Here is a 21,480-nt window from a genome sequence, read left to right as displayed (position 1 = left end):
GAATTCACTTTTTTGTTTTTCTAATTACTATAGTACACAAGTATTACCAGTACGACTACTACAAGGTCACATTGCTAGTACATATACATCAACATTATTGGCTTGCTCACTACCACATATACACCAAAAGGCTTTTAATTATTAGCATAACCTGGATTGAAAGAACTTTCAACAGTGAATGTTTTTTAACTGTATGATAATAAGACACAGAAATTAAGCCCATTCGGAGGGAGCAGCACCGGTGGTATTCCACTCAGCGTCACCTTCCCAAGTAGTTTGACCAACTTGACCGGCGGTAGCATTATCCAAAATGGTAGGATCAACGGTACCAGCAGCGCTGTCAGTGACCTCGAATTCGGCAGCAGCAGTTTGAGCAGCCAATTGAGCTTCCTCTTCAGCAGCAGCGGTAGCAGCAGCCTTAGCTTCCTCCTCACGCTCAATCTCCTCGGGATCACGGTAGAAGTAGAGGTCAGGCATGATCTCCCAAGGAGTGTTGCGGGAGATACTACCACGGAGACGAAGGACTTCACGAGCCAAAAGGTACCAGGACAAACCGATGGCCTTGTAGCCCTTGTTGTTAGTGGGGATAGCTACATCAACATGGTTCAGGCAGGAGTCAGTGTCAGTAAGAGCAATGACAGGGATGTTGACAAAAGAAGCCTCTCTGATGGCTTGAGCATCAGCACGAGGATCAGTAACAATGATCAAGCGGGGCTCACGGTAGGTGCGAGTGATGTAGTTAGTGAAGTTACCAGGAGTGAAACGGCCAGCAATAGCGGTAGCACCAGTGTGGGCAGCAAACTTCAAAACTGCACGGTGTCCGTAAGCACGAGTAGAAACAACACAAACATCAGCAGGGTTCTCAATGGTAGCAATGATACGAGCAGCGAGAACAAGCTTCTCCCAGGTCTTGGCCAAGTTAAGGATATGGATTCCATCAGAACGACGCTTCCAAACATAGGGTTCCATACGGACTTCCAAGTTCTTGGAGCCGATGTGGCAGTCGGCAGCTAAAAGCTTCTTGATATCATCATCAGCAGCATTTAAAACTGATGGACGGGCTACGGATTCTGCCATTTTGCTTAGTGCACCTCTTGGTGGTTGGAGGAAATTTCGCATTCCTCTTGGTCTTGGTGTTGTCGGTCTGTGACTGCTTTTCACCCCAAAACAAATTTAGCGCCGTAGCTTAAACTCTTATAGTATATAACGTAGAAATAAGAGGACGAAGAAACTACACAAGAGTACGCTACTATTAGAGTTAGGTATCATCCCTGGCTGTTATACGCTAGTATAAGCATACTAAAGCATCGAAACGATGTCAGTGTTTTTGTAAACAAGAGTCAAGCTTAGTTTCACTATGATCAATTTCGTGTTAAAGAGTGAACTATATCGGAAGTACCGTGGAAATTATTACTTTAAAGCTTATAAATATAACTTATCTTCTTAAATAACGATAGGTGTGTCGAAAACTGCATACGAGAGATGATTATCAGATCTTTATTCGTTCATAGCATCAAAAATTTTTGATTCAAATCGTAAAATCTTTTTCTTCATTCATAAGCCATTCCCTAAAAACTACGTACACGAAAATCTTCTATTTTTTTTGAAATCTCAGCGACCGTGCGATCCAGTTCATTCGCAATCAATTCCTGCCTTTCGCGAGGAAGATGATAGTACATTTCACATAAATCTCCGTCGATTACACCTTTAACAGGTGCATAGTAGCTGCGATACGCTAAATGATCCCGACCAGATAGCAATGGAACTTCCTTTCGCAGAAAAAATTCTATTTGCTGAAAGAATCTAACGTCTTCTTGATTAATAAAGGGGGTGAAGACACCTACCGTTCCCAAAAGACCAGTCCATAACAAAACTTCTCTTGCTCCTTCAACCAATTGTACCTTCTCCATAGATGTAGGTATATCATTTGCATAAAAATGAGCCAAAAGTTCCAACTTGTGAGGGGTTGAATTCAGAAAAGCTTTCTCGTGCAGAAGCTTAGATGCAGAATTTTCTTCATCAGAAAGCTTTGACACTTCCTCAGGACATCTTAAAAGCCACAAATTACCAAATTTGTCACCTCCTGCCACCGTATCATAATCAACCATAGTCGACGTCGTGCACCACCTTTGAACAGGATCGTCTGCAAAGATGACGAAGCGGTTTTCATCATGCTTGTACACTACATATCTAATAGAACACTGAGAATCACCAACTATAATTCTGCTCCCTTGAACGTCTAAGCGGGTTATAAAAAGCGGAACAGGAACCGTCTCACATTTCCTTAGAACTTTCTTGTTACCCAATTCATATATTCTTAAGTATTTGCCTACACCAGCGAGCATCCTTCCTTGAAAGGAGCGAAGGCACATGGGGATGTCGTCTGTTTCGGTATGACTAATTAACTCAAGGCTATTTCCCTCGTCTTTAAGTCGATACACACGTATATTACCATGTGAACAACCCCGTGTTTCCAGATTAACATCCGTTGCCGAGCCAGTGACTATGAATAATTCATCTTTCGATTTGAAATGCACCATTTCAATACAAAAAGCTGCTTCATTATCACCCAGTTTACAAGTGTGAATCATTTGCTTAGATCTTAAATCAAATATAGATATATATGATGACCATTCCATTTCCTGTAGTGGACTCAAGTCCTTATTCGCGCGAGACGACAAAGAATGACTTCCTAAGTCCTGATAATTTTTGGAACTAGTGAAATTCCTTTCACTTTGCAAAATACATAAAATAGGAAGTTCTGGGTGTTTCACTAATTTCCGTGGTGTGCACATAAGCGGATATATTTCTGATTTCAAATCATCTTGCAGACTGTCAATTGTAAAAATTTTCAAAACATTGTGATGTACAGCAACAATACCTTGCGGGCATTGCTCACTAGCGAACGAGGAAATATGTTCAATTGCCGAATAAGAGATGGGCGAAAGCTGCAGATTTTGTAGAAAAGAATAAGCTAAATAAGCTCTCGTGGAAACAGCGAGTACTGTTTTTTGGTCCTTTATAGAAACTGGATATAGTTTAACAGGCTTCGGACCCAAAAATCGAGTACGCGTATCTAATAGTTGTCCAGAGGTTACATCCACGACAGTTCGAAGGTAGACACCATTCATCAAACCAATATGGAGATACAAAGTAGAATACCCACCAACCACCATTGGAATGATGCATAATGAACTAGCGGGTGAGCTTAATGCTTGAACACTCAAACTTTCTAAGGTCGTGTAAAGATCTAGAGATAGAACTCGTACTGTAGCGTCATCACAAGCGAGACAAAGAAAATTACTGCGTTTCGAACCTTCAGGTACAGGTCCCAAAGCGAGTGCAGTGACATTCGCTGTAAGCGTTTTCCTTTCCTGATATTCATTTAACTGACCACCTTCAATGTCATCACTCATTTCGAAATATACAAGCTCACCATTATTCAAAGCTATTACTATTTGAGTGTCATTAATAGCCGACTGGGTGATAAATAAATCAGCCGGCAGTTTCCATTCACTTACTTGTTTATTAGAACGAATATGTCGAATACCCTTAGGATAAACTTGAAGGAGGGAATCTTGACCCATTTGATGCACATTAAGTGTGGAAACGGAGGATAACAATCCACTGTCAGACACTTCTTCTACGGTTTCTCCGATGGATAAAACTAACGTACCATTGGTAAATGACAGAATTATATAAGCATCATACATATCATTGCGGGACAGCTTCAAAGTCCAAATAGCGACAGGAGCACCAGGGATCTCTGAGGCAACTACTTCAGTTGTTTCCAAACCACGCTTTAAACGACGAAGAGAAGAAGCATTACCACGTCCGCAAATTGTGTATATCTGAGTTGGGTCATCTAAAGAAGGACTCTTAACTACTGATGAATCTGTTACGGGATAGAGACAAGGAACCTCATCGACTAACGACAAATTCTGTAAACCACGAACTTGGTAAAATACATTCTTACCAGTGGTGATAAGAGAATCATCAGGATATTCCAGAGAAGAAATCTCTAACTCTCCATCATCCAATCCAAGGTTCTCAAATTGATATAATTGATGATTTCCACCTTCACATGAAATGAATAAGAAACCAGTCTTTAAGATATTGAGTTGTACGGAAAGAGGTATCGTATCAAAGTACTTCAGGCGTAACTCGCTTACATTGCCTTGTCCATCATGCTCTATGGTAAGTTTTAATAAATCACCTTCATGAGTTTGAAGCAAGTAGAAAAACGATCCCTTCATTCTGTGCATTACAGCGGAAACAATTAAAGGATATCGTAGGCTTTTGTTCTTGGATTTTGTTCCTGTCCACGGAGTAACTGTCTCATCCAATTCATTGCCTTTTCGACGCATTATAGGTACCTGATGAAACCTTCTTTGTAAATGCCTATAAGAAATCCATCCTTCGGATATTACAAGAGTACCAGATGGGCCATCGTTGCCTCCTGGCACAGAAAGAAGCATATAAGAGCTACGATCAACCACCTTTGACCAACGCCTGACGACATGGTTAAGTCCAAGGTCTAGTTCGTAATACGTCAAGACCTTTTCTGCATTCTCATAAGCTTGACCTGAGGGGTCGTGATCCATGTCACTGTAGTCAACTTCTATAGCTGCAAATATTGGGTTCGCATACCCTGTATCCAAACCCACAAGACTAAAGCAGATATTTCCTGCTTTGTGAGCTTCAAGAGGAGAAGATATTGTAAGATCAGCTTCCGCATCTCGATTTAACACATAAACCAATTTATTTTTTTCAACAGAAGCTACCATTGCTGCACGACCCTTGGCATCAACAGCCAAGTATTCTCCTGGAACAACTCTTCGAATCCCCGATTTTCCAAATGTTTCCTGATAAACAGGAACCAGTTTATTAGCACTAAGGTCATACTGCAAAATAGTAATCCGTCCAGAATCCGAAGTTACAACCAAGTAATCGCGTTTGAAGCCCGTTAAACGAAGGGGAGCGACATTTCTAATGATTCCAAAGCAATTATGATTCAAAATACAGCTAATTTGACCATCATTTGGATCCACTTTATAAACCAAAAGCCGAGATTCCGTAGCTATAACAATCTCTTGCACCTTTTTTCCAGATAAAGATGCCACGCACGAGCTCTGCACATAATTGCTATTTTGTATTGTCAATGAATACAGAAACAGAGACGGAAAAGTATCCATCTTGTGTCTCTTAGAATGAAACACAACTCTCGATGAATTGAACGTATCTAAGTGAAAAATGTGAACTTTTCTTAAATTAACGAGATACAACGTAGTCCAGTGGTCAACAAAGTATATGAATGATTAGCATGTTCATTATTATTTGTATATATATAGATTCAAATAATTAGTTAATAAGGCGTAAGAGTGCGAGAATTCCTTTTTATCATAAAATTCTAAAATGAAAGTTGGTCGCATGCTCATATTTTAAACCATCGATATTTTTGGGTTTCTTCAGAGTAAACAATACCATAGGAGCTCGTGCCTTGCTCTATATAGTCGAATTTAGAAGGTGCAAAGCTATCGTCGAACACTTGAACCCATATTGTATCACGGACTGGAATAAGGGGAATAGTATTCATATGTTCTGGTAACTTTCCGAAATCACAAATTGACTTATCAATAGATGTGAAGGGTATTTTTTCTATGGAAACTTCACACATAAAGGTTTTGTTTTGATATTCAGCTAGAATTATCAGTATGTTGCTGGAATAGATTTTCGCATCCAAAACATTAACTGAAGCATTATCAAGTTGTTCAATTTGGAGAATATAAGAGGCATCCAGTTCAAAATGACAGCACAGATAGGGTAACATCTGTCCATTTTGCAGACTGCATTCCCATATATAAATTCCTGGAAGCTTTCTTTTATAATATATGGATTTTTGAATTGAAATATCAGGTTCTGGTTGAAAAAGACAAGCAGATACATCCCAATCGTTCCCTCGTAATAACTGAATATTCGCTGTTTTCATCCACTGGCTGCGGCAAGCCAAGGATGGATAACTAAAAATGACATCAAAAGAAAGTCTTAAAGAGTTTATAACATCCTGAAACGTAGGACTGTTAGATTTTGAGTCTCTTGCTTCTTGAAGCTTCTCGACACCCATAAAATATGGTGTCAACTGAGAATGCATTAGGGAATTCCGAATATACTTTACACAATCCTGTATATGATCAACGATTTCCTGAGGAGGAATTGTTGCTGGTTCAGTCGTAATAAATTCATGCATAGCGTAATTTAGCCAACAAACATAACGTTTCATTTGAGTATTTTCCTTCTGAAGCGAAGATAAAAATGTAAAGGAAATTGTTTGAAGTGATGAAAGCGAAGATAAACATTCATCAATTAACTTTGGATCAAGTAAACTATCTCCTTTCATGACTCCCCAAATTGCCTTTCCTCGTATCAAGTTAAGCAATATCCCCAGTCTTTCGGAAGCAGGTAGTATAAATTCCTGACAGAATGTCGATAAAGACCGGTTAGCATTTACTATCAATTTTTCCCAATTTTTTAAGACTCGATCGCCGACTCTCTCTGTCAACCATTCCCTCAATATGGGAGTTGGTAACCCATTCATTATAAATTGATACAATTCAAGCTCGGGAGAGAAAGGATTATTTTCATATTTGTCAAAAATTTGGGTAAAAGACTTTCGTAGGCTATTTTCAGCTTTGGCAATATTATCGAACTCTTCATACATTGCATCTACTGTTTCTTCGATATACCTCACAAACAACTGCATTTTCGTCGACATTGTGGCTATATCTACAATGTTTTGCAGCCCTTTCTCCAGCAATGGCATATATAGTGTCTGGAGACTGCTATGTTCCTTGTCAGCACAGTTTAAAACATGATATGCCATCTGCCTGCAAATATGATGGGACTTTGGTAATTTCTTTCAGATTAGAAAATGCTCTAAAATAAATTATAAACATACCATATTAAGTGCTGAGTATAGCGAGTCACCTTCCCCAATTTTATAAGACGAAAACATGCTTAATTTCATTAGTATTGGCCGTAGAAAAAGTGACTTACTTTATATGGCGAATTCCTTCCTCATCGAGTACGCTTAAAAGTTCAATTTTCTGAGCTTTAGAGCGTTCAGGACTAGATGGCTTAAAGAATTCAGCAATTGCTTTGGAAGAAAATACTCGTTCTCTGCAGCCGTTGTCAATAATAAGTTAATGCATTCAAAGACTTACCCTTTAGAAGAGCTAGGAAGAGTTCCCAGCAAGGGCATATAAGATATAGGGTCGAAAGAAAAATCGTTTTGATTGAAAAAATTAGAAGAATCCTCAACCATCCAGGTAATCATTGTTATAGGAATATTTCTTGAAGCCGGACGCTGTTCGACAATATGACCCGAAGACGAATCTATAAACTTAAGTTCTCCATTTTCAAATCCCACTACCAAAAGATGACCTTTTCAACGTTAGCTTATAATACGATAGCTTTCCCATTTGCATAGGACATGTAAAATAATACCATCTTGGTGCCAACAAAGAGCAGTAGCATTCAATCCTTCAAATCCAACATCCCAAATTCGCTGTCCATTATTCCTAAACGCAATTAGACGATTTCCATTCGTTATGACAGCTAATAGTTCCATGCTTGGACATAGTGAAACCTTTCTTAAACCATCGCGAATTGTCTCAAGCCGACTATTTTCTTCGTGATATTTGATATTACGTTGTCTATTAGAATGGAAAAGTTGTTTTTTCATACTCACTGTACTGAAATTATGTTGTTATAGGTTTGTTTATAGTTCAGGATATGGCTTCCAGCCAAACAATACCTAAGATTAACTTTTCCTGACAGATTTCAAGCAAAAGTTTACTTAATTAACCTCTTCAAAATCGTATATAAGAAGAAACTGTCTTAACTTAGAATATCTCACTATTATTTCTCTATGTTAGTTGTTAACGAATCAAGGTTGGTCGCAGTAGAAACTATTCCCGGAGCAGTTTGTTTGAGTGGATGTTTATTTACTTTTACAAAATGAGAGTTAAATTATTCAAAAACGAAATAATAAATTAATGTAAACAACAACAATTAAACAGCCACGAGTAAAGGTGATTAAAGAAATCGGTTCAAGAATTAGACTTTTTCATACGAAAAAGGTGTCGCATGGTCGGTCTCCCGTGAGGGCAATTCCACGGCTTACTTAGTTCAGCAAGGTGTCTCACAACCGTAGTCATTTCTGATATTGTCAAAGCGCGACCAATCATTATACTACTTCTACAGGCTTTAGACGCAAGCATCCTTTCTAACTTGCTACTGATAGGATTGATACGTGGATGCTCCGAAAGAAGATTTAACATCTCCAATAAATCTATCGTGAGGTTAGTAAAGTACTGGGCTGGAAATAATTTTAACAGAATACATACCTCCCACATCAAATACAACGTTTTTACCAGAAGGAACGGCTACTAATTTACAGCGTTTTCCTACCGGTTGATCCATGTCCACCAGAAGTTCAAATCCCTTCTCACGGATCATTCCCATATGCTCAAATAGGACAATTTCCTCAGTGGCTGCCAAGTTGAGTTGCTTAGGTGCCACCAATTCTTGTGGTTTCAACTTGATTCGATCCTTTAGTTTTTCATAATTGAACTTTTCATCGCTGGCATGCTGATCAATAATGAAAAGGTTATTCTCATGGGTGACTACTATGAATCCCCGATTAAATTGTCCGACTATTCTCATTTTCAAGAAATCGGTCTTGTGAATGATGAGATTTAGGTGCTCTTCTTGATTGGCATCAGAAATATCATGAATTAAACCAAGTTTGGCAGGTTCTTTCGAAATATCGTCATTATAAGTCAGGTTTTTCTCCAGTTCATCAAAAGAAACCTCAAAGTTTTCTTTTATTTTTTTTAGATTATCATTAGGTTTTCCGAGGAAATATTTGTGTTTTTGTAATGCGACTGTTTTCGATGGAATTGGACTAGAGAATGGTTTTTCGTTCGCTTCAATAGGGGAAGAAGAAGAAAATAAACGTTCATCTACTACCGAGGAAGATTTAGGAAAACTTCTCTGGAAAGGAGATAATGATGATTCAAACTCGTTTGATGGAGTACTTTTTAAAGAATCAGAAGCCGTACTTTTTGCAGACGAGGGGGATAATGGTAAATTTTCAGCCGTTTGTGGTTGGTTTGAAGTAGAATTTGAAACAAATGCTGATAAGCGTTGTCGCATTTTCTCATGAGAAGCTGAAAACCGACTTTCTAAATTGTCATCTACCGCACCAGGCCTTGATTTATGTTTATGCATGAAAGCTTTATTAAGTGAAGGGGCACTTCCACTATCACTTTCGGCCGTTTTTCCTGAAATAGAAAGTTTTCGCTTGTTTCTTGGATAAGAATTGTCAGACGTATGGGGATCAATCAAGTCATCGTCGTTGGTGAAGTCAATTGTAGCTAGCGATTGCTGTTGAGAAGAATCATTGGGCTGAGAAAAAGAAGCAGAGTGTAATTCATAAGGGCTCGAAGATGATGTTGTACTAGAGGGTTGTACTTTAGATTCTGTCAGCGAGTGTGCAGTGCCTTCACATAACCGTTGTAAGGATTCCCTTACGAAATCTATGATATAACTTTCTTCAGAAAGAAAAACAGATCGTTTATCCGGAGACACATTTACGTCTACAGTTCCTAAACACATATTAAAAACACACTCATATTGAGACTTGTGCGTACCTTCAGTCAACGTTAGGTTAATAGCAAAAAAAGGGGCTTGAGACAAACTGTAAATTTTAAAAGTTTCTTGGATTGTTTTCACTAGTTTTGGCAAATGGATGGGTCGCCCATTGATAAATAGCATTTGTTTATCGGAAGACAAACGAACTGAACCGACATGTGGTCTCGAGATATATCCATCTATGAAACCATCTTTCCATCTAATTAAATTCGTTGATATTTTCGTACCGAATATATTCATTATATTCATTTTCATATCCGAGTTCATATTTGTTGAAAGTTGAACAACTTTTCCAGAGCCCTTTGTTTGATGGAATATTATAAATTTCTTTTCTGTGGAGATAACAGCATACGCTTGAAGTAAAGAAATTGACTTGGAAAAATCGCGCCGACAATTCCGCTCAAACACTTTCCTCCTCACAGGTAAAGTGGAAAAAAGATCATTAATAGAAACCATTGTTCCTTTCTATTTTAAGTTAATAAGAATTTTCATTGGAGAAAAGCCTCATACTTGTGAAGCAACTGTAGATTTACTGATCACAGTCCCTTCATGATCAAGTTTTAGTTGGAACCCTTTTGGTGCTTCTGAGGAAGTTGCAGTTGTAATTGTCACATTAGAAACAGAACAGAGACTGCTTAGTGCTTCTCCACGAAATCCGAATGTTTGCAGAGTATCTAAATCCCTGAATGCTTCAATTTTTGACGTATAGTGTTTCTTTCCTGGAGGAAAATAATTAGACTATAAAACATTCCCCTTGATTGTAATTCATACCGATGGAATCTTGGTCTTCGATTGAAATCCCGGAACCGTTGTCCAAAACCTCTATACTATCAAGACCATAATTTTTAAAGCGAACCTCTAGGCGACAAAGTAAGAATAGGAAATGAAGAAAAAAGGTCTTACCGATTGTTGTAGCGCCGGAATCAAGAGAATTTTCAACCAGTTCTTTCACTGCTGATGCTAAATCCGTGATTACTTGACCCGAGCAAATCCTATGCTACAAAAGTTAAAGCATATTCATGAAAACCACATACCACAGTCTCATTCGTGATAGGCCGTATAATTGACATGAGGAAAGAAACCGATGAACTCGTCTAAAAGTTCAATCAATGAAAGTGTTTCCCGTCACTTTACAAAAATAAAGAGAAAAAAAAAGAAAAAATAAGAAAATAGGAAAACGAGAATGATACAACAGCCGGGTTGTAATTATTCTGCTCGATATATATATATACCGTTGTACATACATAAGTTCGCTTCTCTTAACCATAAGTAAGGTATGACTTAACGAAAATAAAGTCATTAAACAAAAGTGAAAGATTCAAAATCTTGAAACTGCTTTAGATGATAATCACCGATATCTAGCAAAAAACATTATCAGTTTCACTTAATGGTCATAAAGAACTTATGACTTGAAGAAAGACCGTAAGTCATTCACTAACTCGCCGTTTCCCAATATTTATACTGAACGGATTTGCTAGAGTAGGTAAGAGAGAAAGGCGGTTATTATGTAGAAAATTTTATTGACAAATAAACAGGCTCATACGTTCACTAAAAAGTTAATCGTCGGGCAAATTGGAATTGACTGCTGTTAAAACATTTATAGTATAAGTTTGAGGCACTATGTATGAAAGTCGCGATTTAACGGGAGCTGCTGGACGAATTGTGGACCCAAACCCTTGGCCAAACAATAGCAAAATTGCGGTTTCCTTTGTGGTAAACTACGAAGAGGGTGGGGAGCGTTCATTGTTGTACGGCGACGAGGGATTTGAAACGTTTTTAACGGAGGGTGGTTTGATGCCTTTCCCTAATCGTCCCGTTCGCGAGCGTTCCATTGAGTCTTGTTTTGAGTACGGATCACGATGTGGCTTTTGGAGAATACTGAACTTGTTCAAGAAGCATCAGGTTCCCTTCACATGCTGGGCTATTGGCCAGGCTGTTGAGAAAAATCCCGCGGTCGTTAGTGCTATGGAAGAAGCTGGATGTGAAGTAGGCTCTCATTCTTACCGTTGGATTAATTATGAAAATGTTTCAGAGGAAGTAGAATACGAACATATCAAGAAAACAATCTTGGCTATCCAGAACGCTTCCCCTACTAACACTCCTCCTCGTAGTTGGTACACAGGTCGTGCTAGTCTTCGTACCCGTAAAATTGTTTGCCAAGTCTATCGCGAGTTTGGTTTACCTCAACCTTTCGATTCGGACGAGTACAATGATGACCTTCCTTACTGGGTCCCTGATCCCTTGGCTGAAGATAAGGGCAGTAAGGATGACAAGGGCCTTTTAATCGTACCTTATACCCTTGATGTTAATGATATGAAATTTGCTATTTCCCCTGGGTTTTGTAAAGCGGAAGACTTTTTTACCTACTGCCGTGACGCCTTTGATGTTCTGTATGAAGAGGGACAGAACGGTTCTCCAAAGATGATGACTATTGCCCTCCATTGCCGAATGATGGGTCGTCCAGGTCGTTTTCGCGGTTTGCAAAAGTTAATGGAGCACATTACTTCCAAAGAAGGTGTTTGGGTTGCTACTCGAGAACAGATTGCCAATGCATGGGCTGTTAAGCACCCTTATTAAAAGGAATGCTCTTTAATTGATCCTTACGCCTGGCACAAAAGCAGCCCAATGCTAAGGTTGTAACCAAACTAAACTATATGGTAGTAGCAAAGACTTTCCTAGGAAGGCAGACAATCTTTTATTAAGATGATTAGATTACATGTGATTTAGATACTAGTAAAATTCCTTTTAAATAGTTATGATGCCCTTAATGAGACTGAACTTGGAATAACTTGAAGTACTTCAATATTATTATTGATTGAATAGAAGTCATTGAAAATAGATTTTCAGCTCACTGAAGAAAACTATAAAACATAATAAACTATTTCTTTCACTAATGCTATTCCTGTCCGGCATTTCGGCCTCGAAGATGAACAAAGCTTTCTATTATTCACATGTAAAGATTACTATCTCAAAACACCGGCCATTTTAGGTATGTTAATCTTATTCCTTTGCTGGGACTACAAACTAACTAGATATGCTGTAAGTTAGAAGCTAACCATTTCCATTGAACTCGGCAACGCACACTTACAATGGTACCAAAAGGCCTTTTTCCCAAGCCATTTACGTCTGAAAACTTTTCTCCATATGGAACGGTAGTTCAGCCAAAAGATAATGGCCCTATGGTAGTAGCGAACGGCGGTACAGCCACGAAATATCTTGGGGTATCTGAATCCGTAAATAACTATAGTAAATCTTCCACTCCTTCCTTTAAAGCAACTTGGAATTTCTTTTCCACCAAACCGTCTGTTGTTCCTGCCGATGAAGATTCACCAGCCTTTCAAATAAAAGTTTTAGAAAGGCACCCTTATACAACGCAGACGTTTATTCCCCTTTGCAGAGACGCTGAGGAGGACAGCTACCTAGTTGCTGTCGCTCCAGATGCTCCTGATGGGTTGCCTGATTGGGATCACGTTGAAATCTTTGTTGCTAAAGGCTATCAAGGTGTCACTTATGCCGCTGGGGTTTGGCATGCTCCTATGGTCACTATTGGAAAGGAAACTATGTTAGCTGCTTTTAACTATGAAAACGGAGTAGGTGATGATGACTGTCAAGTTCAATCAGCTCCTTTTCCTTTGAATGCATACGTGAAGCGCAATTAAGCAGATTTGCCTTTTTTATATACACCCTTACCAAGGAAGCTACTATTCAACTTGGGAGTTCTCTTCATTCCATAGCTTAACGGAGAAAGGACATAATTCTGCTAAAAGGCAGCCACCTTTTTGTCAACGCTTTTCTGGCTACTAGTAGTTTTATGCTGTATTCTGCTGGAGACTGTACGACTGCTTACATACGAACATCTTCAATTCAAGTTCTGTTATACACGCAGAAATAAGAGCGAAACCTTGATATTCAAATGTATTCACAAGTTCGGATGAGATAGCAACATTTCTTCAAAATCCGATACGAATGAATGAGGCCTGACAATCATTCATAGGTATCGACGCTACAATCCCAAAAAAAGCAACGTCCAGAAGGTTTGGCAGCTCTCATAGAAGAATCCTCTTTTGAATTATCAGAGTAGTAATGAATTATAGAAAATAAAGCGACTATTTTGACGATAGCATCTTGCTTCAACCGTATGTATCCATGACCATGAAGTCATTTGAAGAAAATTAGAAATAAAATGATTACTTCCTTTTATATTTCTAATAAGTTTGTATTTCTTCTAATTTAAGTATCTAGTTTCTTCATAAATGTTTCATAATAACGTCTACTTCGATTCTGAATGCTTCAGTGAACCAGCCAAAACACCCTTCATCATTTAGAAATATTAAACACTGGTTTCTCCGCCTTCTTAAATAGTTTTCCTAAAATATTAGCTTTTAAACGCATATATTTTTTATCTCCATTGCGGGCTTTTGGGTAATTAACAAAAAAAAAGAAAATTTGGTAGTTTTCATAGGGACCAACTCGTCTGCAGACTTGCAATTCCCGTAAAAGACTTCTTTGAACGGGTTCTTGTTTCCAGTGAGTCTTTTTTCTCAGAAGACAAACACAGTTGTTTTATCTTTAGCAATTCCTTAAAACAAAAATGGCTACAACTGTACAAAATGACAAAAAGATCATGAACGCAAATCACCCTGGCCCTGGGAAGAGTATTTTAGCTGGCGGTATTGCTGGTGCAGTTGAAATTTCCATTACTTACCCAGCTGAATTTGCCAAAACTCGCCTTCAGTTGTATCGCAATGTCGAGGGTGTAAAAGGAAAGCTTCCTCGTTTTGGTTTAGAATGGTACAAAGGTTGCTCAACAGTCATCATCGGAAACTCCTTAAAAGCGGCTGTACGGTTTTTTGCTTTCGACAGTATCAAAAAGACACTTGCCGATGAAAATGGTCATCTAAGCGGGCCTCGAACAGTACTTGCTGGCTTGGGGGCCGGCGTTGCAGAATCTATACTTGTTTTGACTCCCTTTGAAAGTATCAAAACTGCTATCATTGATGAAGGGAAGAAGCCCAATCCTCGTTTTAGTGGATTCCTTCAGGCTTCCAAATCTATCCTCATAGAGGGAGGTATTTCAGCTTTGTATCGTGGTTTGGCTCCCACAGTAGCTCGTCAAGCTACCAACTCTGGTGTACGCTTCACAGCTTATAACAGCATCAAACAATCACTTCAAAGCCGACTTCCTCCTGATGAGTCTCTTGGTACTGTATCCACCTTCCTCATAGGTTCTATAGCTGGTATTATTACAGTTTATTGCACGCAACCTATTGATACGATCAAGAGTCGCATGCAATCTTTAACCGCTAAGCAAGAATACAAGAATAGCTTCCACTGTGCATATAAGGTCTTCACACAGGATGGCGTCTTGCGATTTTGGTCCGGTGCAACCCCTCGTCTAGCTCGATTAATTCTTAGCGGCGGTATCGTCTTTACTGTATACGAAAAAGTCATGGGTGTTCTGCAACTCTTTTAATTTATTTACTCTTTGTTCTCTCATTATGTTCACTGTATTACCCGTTGTCTAATTTAAATCAATCTATTTAACTAACTTCATATAAAGAAAAGAATCCATTACTTTTCAATAAACTAATATTTACTGCTTTCCAATCTACATAAACAATTTCCATACTTCCATTTTCCAGAAACCAAACAATTAGGCATGAATATTTTCATTAATGAATAAACAAGAAAACAAATTACACCTAGACGACAGACATTCACCAGGTCATAGGCTATAAAATAAACAGGAAAAACCATTAGAAGAAATTCTACACAAATGTTGAGATTACAATGCAAATGCTCCAGGGATTGCTTCTCTCTGAGGTAGAGGTTCAAAGAGAGCTTACATTTGTAAACGCATTAATGTACAGGCGGCTATTATGAAGCGATATCAGACCTTGCGGGAAAACTTTACAAGATAAACCTCTTTCGTTTATGACATACGTCTGAATTCGGTATTCTCAATACTTCGTAGCAAAACCCTGCAAAACGACACCTCTATGGAATAGCCATGAGGGAAATTGGATCAAAATAAGACATCCAAGAAGGCAAACAAAACAAACCAATAAACCTTGTGGATAAATTATTTAAAGTTCTTGGCTAGGGTTAGCCTTGCCGGATTGCTTGGGCAAAAGGTGAGCATTGATGTTAGGAACAACACCACCTTGAGCAATCGTAACATGGCCCAAAAGCTTGTTCAATTCTTCATCGTTACGAATGGCAAGTTGAAGATGACGGGGAATAATACGAGTTTTCTTGTTGTCACGGGCGGCGTTACCAGCCAATTCGAGAATTTCAGCAGCCAAATATTCCAAAACGGCGGCCAAATAGACAGGAGCACCAGCACCAACACGTTGAGCATAATTACCCTTACGCAACAAACGGTGAACACGACCAACAGGGAAGGCCAAACCAGCCTTAGCGGAACGAGATTGAGCAGACTTGGCAACTGCGGCCTTACCACCAGATTTTCCTCCAGACATTTTGATTCGTCTTGTTATAAATTAAATGGTATCCTAGCTGAGATATACTCTTTTAGGGATATTTACAAAAGCCATGTCGCGCGACTCAATATATATATTTGACTTAGCGGGGTTAGGGTTTTGATGAAATGTGCGGCGCGTCACGAACCCTGTGATTAAGACGCGTAGCGCGACTCCCAAAAGCTGATATAGCAGAAGGAAAAGATACCGTACTAATAATTTAAGACTAAGGAAACGAAGTGAAAGGGGTCGCTTACGCTACGCTATACTTAGGTTATTTCCTTGCTTCTAATAGTTTGTTGAAGACAGGCGTCTTTTTATATTAAACAATATAAAGTCCTTTAAGCGTATTTCAAGGTTATTATATTCAGTCCTATTATTAAAGCGCGGAACAATCGCGATTTTGACTATGTAAATTCATTCTTCACTTGCATCAAAAGATAAAGTAGCGTTTGATTAGCCTTTAATAAATTATTTTCTTTTCATCGAGTTTTAGACCATCTTGTATCTTTCATGCTCTTCCATCCATTGTATAGCCTCCTTTGTTTATTGCCCAAACAGGAGATTAACCACCTAAACATGCTTAGCATCAGGAAATCTGATATTATAATCAGCTTCAGAAATTTTAGAAGCTATAATTTTTCGGCCACCAAACCATCGCTGATGAAGTCCAAGAACAGCTTTTTCGCATTCTTCAAACGTCTTAAACTTGACAAAAATTTCACCAGCTTCACTTGGCACTACCGTAATATGCATTACTCTTCCATATTTATTTTCACATTCTTCACGAACGTCTTGTTCCAATTCTTCGACCCAAGTAGCAGACGTTTCCCTAGAACAGACCGTTAGTACTAAGAATGATGGCAGTTGAGTCAGACTTACTCTTTAGGATCAAACATATTTTTCAAAATAACAGACCGATATCGAGTTGGATCAGGGTGCACGTCCATAGTTCTATAGTTTCGTTAGTATTGCTGAAACTAGTTAATTTAAACTAGACATACGGAACAGGACTAGCATCGTCAATTCGAGCAAGTTTTTTCATAAGCTCATCACGTGAAATAGGACGGCCTTCTTGCTCACTTGGAGATAAAGGTTCTGCTTCTGGAGACAAATCCCTAGATGCAGAAACGGAGGTTTGACGTGTCCGCCCTTGTCGATAATGAGAACGTTCAGTTCGATTCAGCATGTCATCAAATCGCTTTAGCATGGAACTAGTTGTCTCCGTAGTAAATTTATCATTTCCTAAACAAACCCGCATGCTTCTTCCAGCTAAATCAAATCCGTTCATTTTTTCAAGCGCATTTCGAGCACACATCGGATCTCGATATCTAAACCTTTGGTCAGTATATTGGTAATTAGACAATAAGCAACATACTGAATATAGCCAAACCCTTTGCTTCTATTTTGTTCATCTCGCTGCAAACGAACAAGTTCAATTTCACCAAACGGATCAAAAATGGCTTTAACGTCCTCATCACTAAGGTTAAAGTGAATATTAGCAATACATAATCTATGAAAGGGGATTTCCGCATTGGCTGCTCGAGTCGTTCTGATGAAAAGTTAGTTACGAAGGCTTATTCCATTTATTCCATATAATTATAATATGAAAACACATACTCTGCTGCTTCACGAGCTTTACGGTTTTTCTCCGCTTCTGTGAGCTGAACAATGACGGGAATACCTAAAAGACGTTTTCCAGAAAGAGAAAGTGCATGTTGAACAGAATCTTCATCTCGAAATTCCACGTACGCAACACTAAACGCAAGTTGTCAGTAATTATAACGAAGATTATTCGTTTCATACCCTTTGGAGCGACCGCTAACCTTGTCTCGAACAATTTGAGCATCACGAACAGGACCAGCCTGTTCAAAAAAGTCAGATAATTCTCTAGTTGTTAATCTATTTGCTAGCTGAGAAACAAACACGGTACGTCTGTCAAGATCGTCTTCGTTGATAGGAGAGGGATCACGGCCGCGAGACCTGCCTCTACTGTGATCGCGACGTCGGCTTCGGCGCTCAAAATCATCCTCAACACCTCGTCGGCGAGAACGATGATCATCTCGATAGCGACTACGTCTGCTAGAATAGCGAGGAGGGCTTTGAGGACTTTCCTCGTGACGACGATAGGAACGGTCACTGCGAGAGTACCGTCTACGTGATCGAGGACTGTTGTCACGTAAGCTTCTAGGAGAGCGGTAGCGACGGGAAGCACCAGGGGAAGGAGACCGCGAGGGAGAGCGAGTTCTCCTAGAAATTGGGCTTAAAGAATTGTGAGAAGAACGGCGGGGTCGCTCGCGTTCATCAGATAAGCGAGTGGGGCGAGACCTGCTTTCACTGTAGCGATACCCCATAGAAGCAGGAGGAGGGGTCAATCGACCATCATTGCCATGATCTTTATAGGTTTTATGAGAGGTGGAAACGGAACTAGACGGTACTCCATTAGACCCATACCTAGGAGGGCTGGGGATGGAAGAAGCCGAACCAGCACCGGGTTGGTGAGAGGCGGAAGAGGAGGCAGGTTGCTGTTGTGAATTAGTGTTTTCAGAAGAGTTCTGATAGAATGTTAGTTATGCTATGCTGATCGGAAGATCGATGCGCATCTTATGAACATAATTGCAATTTTGCACCGCATGGGCATCATTGATACTACATACCTCTTGCTTACGGTAGGGAGCCTCTGCCAAGGCTTCTGCATCTAGATACATGTTGGAAGCAATCCTCTAAAACAACTTTGAGATGAAACAGACCAATTGAAGGAAATCACTGAAAAAAAATCTTATAGAAACAAAAGCAATTTGATTACAAATTGTGAGGACAAGAGGAAACTTCGACACAGCAATCCCTAAATCGCACTATGAGAAAACGAAATAGCACAAGTAAACCAAACGAGGTAAACAACTATAGATACTTAAAAATGTACGTTAATTAGACAAAATTTGCTCTAGTTGATACAGAAATCCGGCGATTCTTTTCGTTTTCGTCGTCCTGGCAGTATCACAAGGGAACCGAACCGAACCGGAGGCAGAGGAGGATCGTTTACCGCGTTTTCGTAAACCTCGGTATTAATATTTCCGAGGGAGTTTGATGAAAAGTAACCTGATTTTTTCATGTGAGCCTTACCCTTACCTTGCATTTGACCGCGGGGCATCTGGAGTATACCTATATTTATGGCGAGCAAGAACCTGCCGTCTACAAAATATTGCGATTTTGACAATTGACGGATTTGTCGATTCAGAAGTTGTTGCATTGTTACTTCTTTTTTTCAAAAAAGAAGAATTGATTTATCCTCATACTTATTGGTTTGTGTTGTAAGCTTGCTTTTTGTGTCATCGCTGCAATTCGAATTTTACAGGACGCCTATTAGCAAGGAATACTTTCTTTTAGTAATCTCTGTAGTTAAGTTTCTATAGAAGCTTTGTACTTGGCTTTCTTGCAATAATGGCTAGTCTCTCCAACCGTTGTATCATTTTATCAGATGGTGTCGAGTATGATGGTAAGTCATTTCTAACTGAAACCGGCGTTCATGCGTTTTCCTCGGACCGATTTTTATTTCAGTGATGGATCACATGCTAATTTAATATATAGTAACTGAACAAATTCACGCCAACCCTGAAGTTAGCGAAGTTGCCCTCCGGTATCACAAGAAAGATGTTGATGGTCTTTTAAATAGCGCTAGCAGCACTGCCAAACAGAAAGATGCCGATACGATTCGTAAAGTCTTGCAGAACACCTCGGCTCCTGTTAAAAATAAAGAATTTAGTGATCTAGTGGATCAAAATATTGGTGATGGCTATGGTAATGATTTTGTTGTTAAGCCGACCAATATCGACAAAGATTATGAAAAAAATCATTTCTTAGATTTGAAGAAGCCATTATTGCCGCAGATTCTATTTAGCAATATCTCCAAAGAGGTTTATCTCGATCAAGTCCATCGTCCTCGACATTATAAAGGAAGTGGCTCTGCTCCTTTGTTTGGTAACTTCTTGGAGCCCTTTAGTAAGACCCCTTGGTACATGATTCCTATGATTTGGATTCCCTGCATCACATACTTTTTCTTGCAGGCTTGTACCGGTATTCCTGTTCCTGTCGCCGTCAGCTTCTTTTTTATTGGTCTAGGTGTCTGGACGATTGTGGAATACTTTATGCACCGATGTCTATTTCATTTGGATGAGTATACCCCGGATCATCCCGTGTTCCTTACTCTTCACTTTTTGTTCCACGGTGTTCACCATTTCTTGCCTGCTGACAGGTATCGCCTTGTAATGCCTCCAGCCCTGTTCGTTTTCTTTGCTACTCCCTGGTACCGTTTGGTTCGTTTAATTTTCCCCTATCATATGGCGATTGCTGGTTTCTCTGGCGGTGTCTTTGGTTATGTCTGCTATGACTTGACTCATTACTTTTTGCACCACAGACGGTTGCCCAATGGATATTTCACTCAGTTAAAAACTTGGCACTTGGATCACCATTATAAGGATTATAAATCTGCATTTGGTGTCACCAGTCCGTTTTGGGACCGTGTTTTTGGAACTGTTGGACCTATGTTGAGTAAGAACAACACATCGGAAACTGTGAAGACCAAGTAAGCGGAACCTTCGCTATTGAGGAAAGTGCTGCTATCGTTAAAACCTTCGTCTCACAGTTGATTCTTGTGCAGTACGTTATATTAAGTCTTACTGATATCTGCTTTGCTTCCTTGCTTTGCATCAGATCCGTTCAGTCGTTACTTTCCTCGTGGTAATGCTTTTCGAATTAGCTGAGTCTTTCTTTTTGTACATTTTATTATCCCAAAGTGGCCTAATTAATTATTCCTATCTGTTGTGTTCAAGGGTTTTCGTGGGTGTGGAATTCCTTTTTACTAATTCTTTCTGAGCAACGTTCCCGAAGACCTTTTGTATTCTGTTTTTTGTTTATTATGTATTGATTGTATCTTCCTATGAAGAGCATTTGGTTTTTCACAGAGTATATAAAAAGAATAATATTTGTTGATAAGAAATTTGTTAGGAGACAAACTGTCTCGTATTAAGTAATGTAGAAGACTTCAATAAATAATAGGACGCTTTGATAAGCTACTTACAACTATCCTTCTGATTCCCTCCGGTTCCTGCGAAACATCGATAACTAGTTTTCATAGTAAAAATGATAAAAATTACTGAAAGGGGTGGGACTCGAACCCACGAGCTTTCGCACTAGTGCCTTAAACTAGCTCCATAACCACTCGGACACCCTTCCTTTTTCATGCCTACACAAACATGAGAGCCAATTTTAAGCTTCTTCACATAAG

At 39.2% G+C, this 21,480-nt stretch overlaps 11 protein-coding genes and 1 non-coding gene across 12 annotated transcripts; 4 read left to right on the top strand and 8 right to left on the bottom strand.

Moving 5' to 3' along the window:
* Positions 1 to 3: 3 nt before the first annotated feature.
* On the bottom strand, positions 4 to 1,142 carry SPOG_02645 (40S ribosomal protein S0B). Its single transcript, XM_013168587.1, has one exon. It carries the CDS (start codon positions 1,117 to 1,119, stop codon positions 214 to 216), a length of 906 nt encoding a protein of 301 aa, XP_013024041.1. The 5' UTR covers positions 1,120 to 1,142; the 3' UTR covers positions 4 to 213.
* Positions 1,143 to 1,378: 236 nt separating this feature from the next.
* On the bottom strand, positions 1,379 to 5,227 carry SPOG_02644 (U2 snRNP-associated protein Sap130). Its single transcript, XM_013168586.1, has one exon. The coding sequence runs from the start codon at positions 5,193 to 5,195 to the stop codon at positions 1,569 to 1,571; it is 3,627 nt and encodes a 1,208-aa protein (XP_013024040.1). The 5' UTR covers positions 5,196 to 5,227; the 3' UTR covers positions 1,379 to 1,568.
* A 20-nt stretch (positions 5,228 to 5,247) lies between these two features.
* On the bottom strand, positions 5,248 to 7,961 carry SPOG_02643 (anaphase-promoting complex subunit Apc4). Its single transcript, XM_013168585.1, has 5 exons — positions 7,504 to 7,961; positions 7,221 to 7,440; positions 7,054 to 7,176; positions 6,956 to 7,013; positions 5,248 to 6,913 (listed from the first exon to the last, which is right to left on the bottom strand). The coding sequence occupies exons 1-5, from the start codon at positions 7,739 to 7,741 to the stop codon at positions 5,435 to 5,437; spliced, it is 2,118 nt and encodes a 705-aa protein (XP_013024039.1). The 5' UTR covers positions 7,742 to 7,961; the 3' UTR covers positions 5,248 to 5,434.
* A 49-nt stretch (positions 7,962 to 8,010) lies between these two features.
* Positions 8,011 to 11,204, bottom strand: SPOG_02642 (MutL family mismatch-repair protein Pms1). The gene is made up of 7 exons (XM_013168584.1): positions 10,749 to 11,204; positions 10,618 to 10,711; positions 10,486 to 10,572; positions 10,225 to 10,433; positions 9,714 to 10,179; positions 8,406 to 9,668; positions 8,011 to 8,350 (listed from the first exon to the last, which is right to left on the bottom strand). The coding sequence occupies exons 1-7, from the start codon at positions 10,782 to 10,784 to the stop codon at positions 8,109 to 8,111; spliced, it is 2,397 nt and encodes a 798-aa protein (XP_013024038.1). The 5' UTR covers positions 10,785 to 11,204; the 3' UTR covers positions 8,011 to 8,108.
* Positions 9,558 to 12,539, top strand: SPOG_02641 (chitin deacetylase Cda1). Its single transcript, XM_013168583.1, has 2 exons — positions 9,558 to 11,197; positions 11,250 to 12,539. Exon 2 carries the CDS (start codon positions 11,335 to 11,337, stop codon positions 12,289 to 12,291), a length of 957 nt encoding a protein of 318 aa, XP_013024037.1. The 5' UTR covers positions 9,558 to 11,197; positions 11,250 to 11,334; the 3' UTR covers positions 12,292 to 12,539.
* An 81-nt stretch (positions 12,540 to 12,620) lies between these two features.
* Positions 12,621 to 13,905, top strand: SPOG_02640 (ureidoglycolate hydrolase). Its single transcript, XM_013168582.1, has 2 exons — positions 12,621 to 12,703; positions 12,759 to 13,905. The coding sequence occupies exon 2, from the start codon at positions 12,804 to 12,806 to the stop codon at positions 13,371 to 13,373; it is 570 nt and encodes a 189-aa protein (XP_013024036.1). The 5' UTR covers positions 12,621 to 12,703; positions 12,759 to 12,803; the 3' UTR covers positions 13,374 to 13,905.
* Positions 13,906 to 13,987: 82 nt separating this feature from the next.
* Positions 13,988 to 15,321, top strand: SPOG_02639 (citrate transporter). The gene has a single exon (XM_013168581.1). It carries the CDS (start codon positions 14,306 to 14,308, stop codon positions 15,185 to 15,187), a length of 882 nt encoding a protein of 293 aa, XP_013024035.1. The 5' UTR covers positions 13,988 to 14,305; the 3' UTR covers positions 15,188 to 15,321.
* On the bottom strand, positions 15,222 to 16,297 carry SPOG_02638 (histone H2A beta). Its single transcript, XM_013168580.1, has one exon. It carries the CDS (start codon positions 16,194 to 16,196, stop codon positions 15,801 to 15,803), a length of 396 nt encoding a protein of 131 aa, XP_013024034.1. The 5' UTR covers positions 16,197 to 16,297; the 3' UTR covers positions 15,222 to 15,800.
* A 472-nt stretch (positions 16,298 to 16,769) lies between these two features.
* Positions 16,770 to 18,904, bottom strand: SPOG_02637 (RNA-binding protein Rsd1; the record flags this gene model as incomplete). Its single annotated transcript, XM_013168579.1, has 7 exons — positions 16,770 to 17,028; positions 17,079 to 17,150; positions 17,201 to 17,527; positions 17,575 to 17,676; positions 17,817 to 17,954; positions 18,003 to 18,751; positions 18,854 to 18,904. 7 exons carry the CDS (start codon positions 18,902 to 18,904, stop codon positions 16,770 to 16,772), a joined length of 1,698 nt encoding a protein of 565 aa, XP_013024033.1.
* Positions 18,905 to 19,140: 236 nt separating this feature from the next.
* SPOG_02636 (uncharacterized protein) lies at positions 19,141 to 19,542 on the bottom strand (the record flags this gene model as incomplete). The annotated part of the gene is made up of 1 exon (XM_013168578.1): positions 19,141 to 19,542. The coding sequence occupies exon 1, from the start codon at positions 19,444 to 19,446 to the stop codon at positions 19,141 to 19,143; it is 306 nt and encodes a 101-aa protein (XP_013024032.1). The 5' UTR covers positions 19,447 to 19,542.
* On the top strand, positions 19,382 to 21,231 carry SPOG_02635 (sphingosine hydroxylase). Its single transcript, XM_013168577.1, has 2 exons — positions 19,382 to 19,692; positions 19,785 to 21,231. Exons 1-2 carry the CDS (start codon positions 19,638 to 19,640, stop codon positions 20,780 to 20,782), a joined length of 1,053 nt encoding a protein of 350 aa, XP_013024031.1. The 5' UTR covers positions 19,382 to 19,637; the 3' UTR covers positions 20,783 to 21,231.
* A 118-nt stretch (positions 21,232 to 21,349) lies between these two features.
* SPOG_16282 lies at positions 21,350 to 21,428 on the bottom strand. Its single transcript has one exon. It is a non-coding gene; the product is annotated as a tRNA-Leu (tRNA).
* Between the last annotated feature and the right edge of the window lie 52 nt (positions 21,429 to 21,480).

This window comes from Schizosaccharomyces cryophilus (assembly GCF_000004155.1).
Source record: "Schizosaccharomyces cryophilus OY26 unplaced genomic scaffold supercont4.4, whole genome shotgun sequence".
NCBI lineage: Eukaryota > Fungi > Ascomycota > Schizosaccharomycetes > Schizosaccharomycetales > Schizosaccharomycetaceae > Schizosaccharomyces > Schizosaccharomyces cryophilus.
The sequence above is the reverse complement of the archived record's forward strand: the minus strand, read 5'-3'. Positions and strand labels throughout refer to the sequence as shown.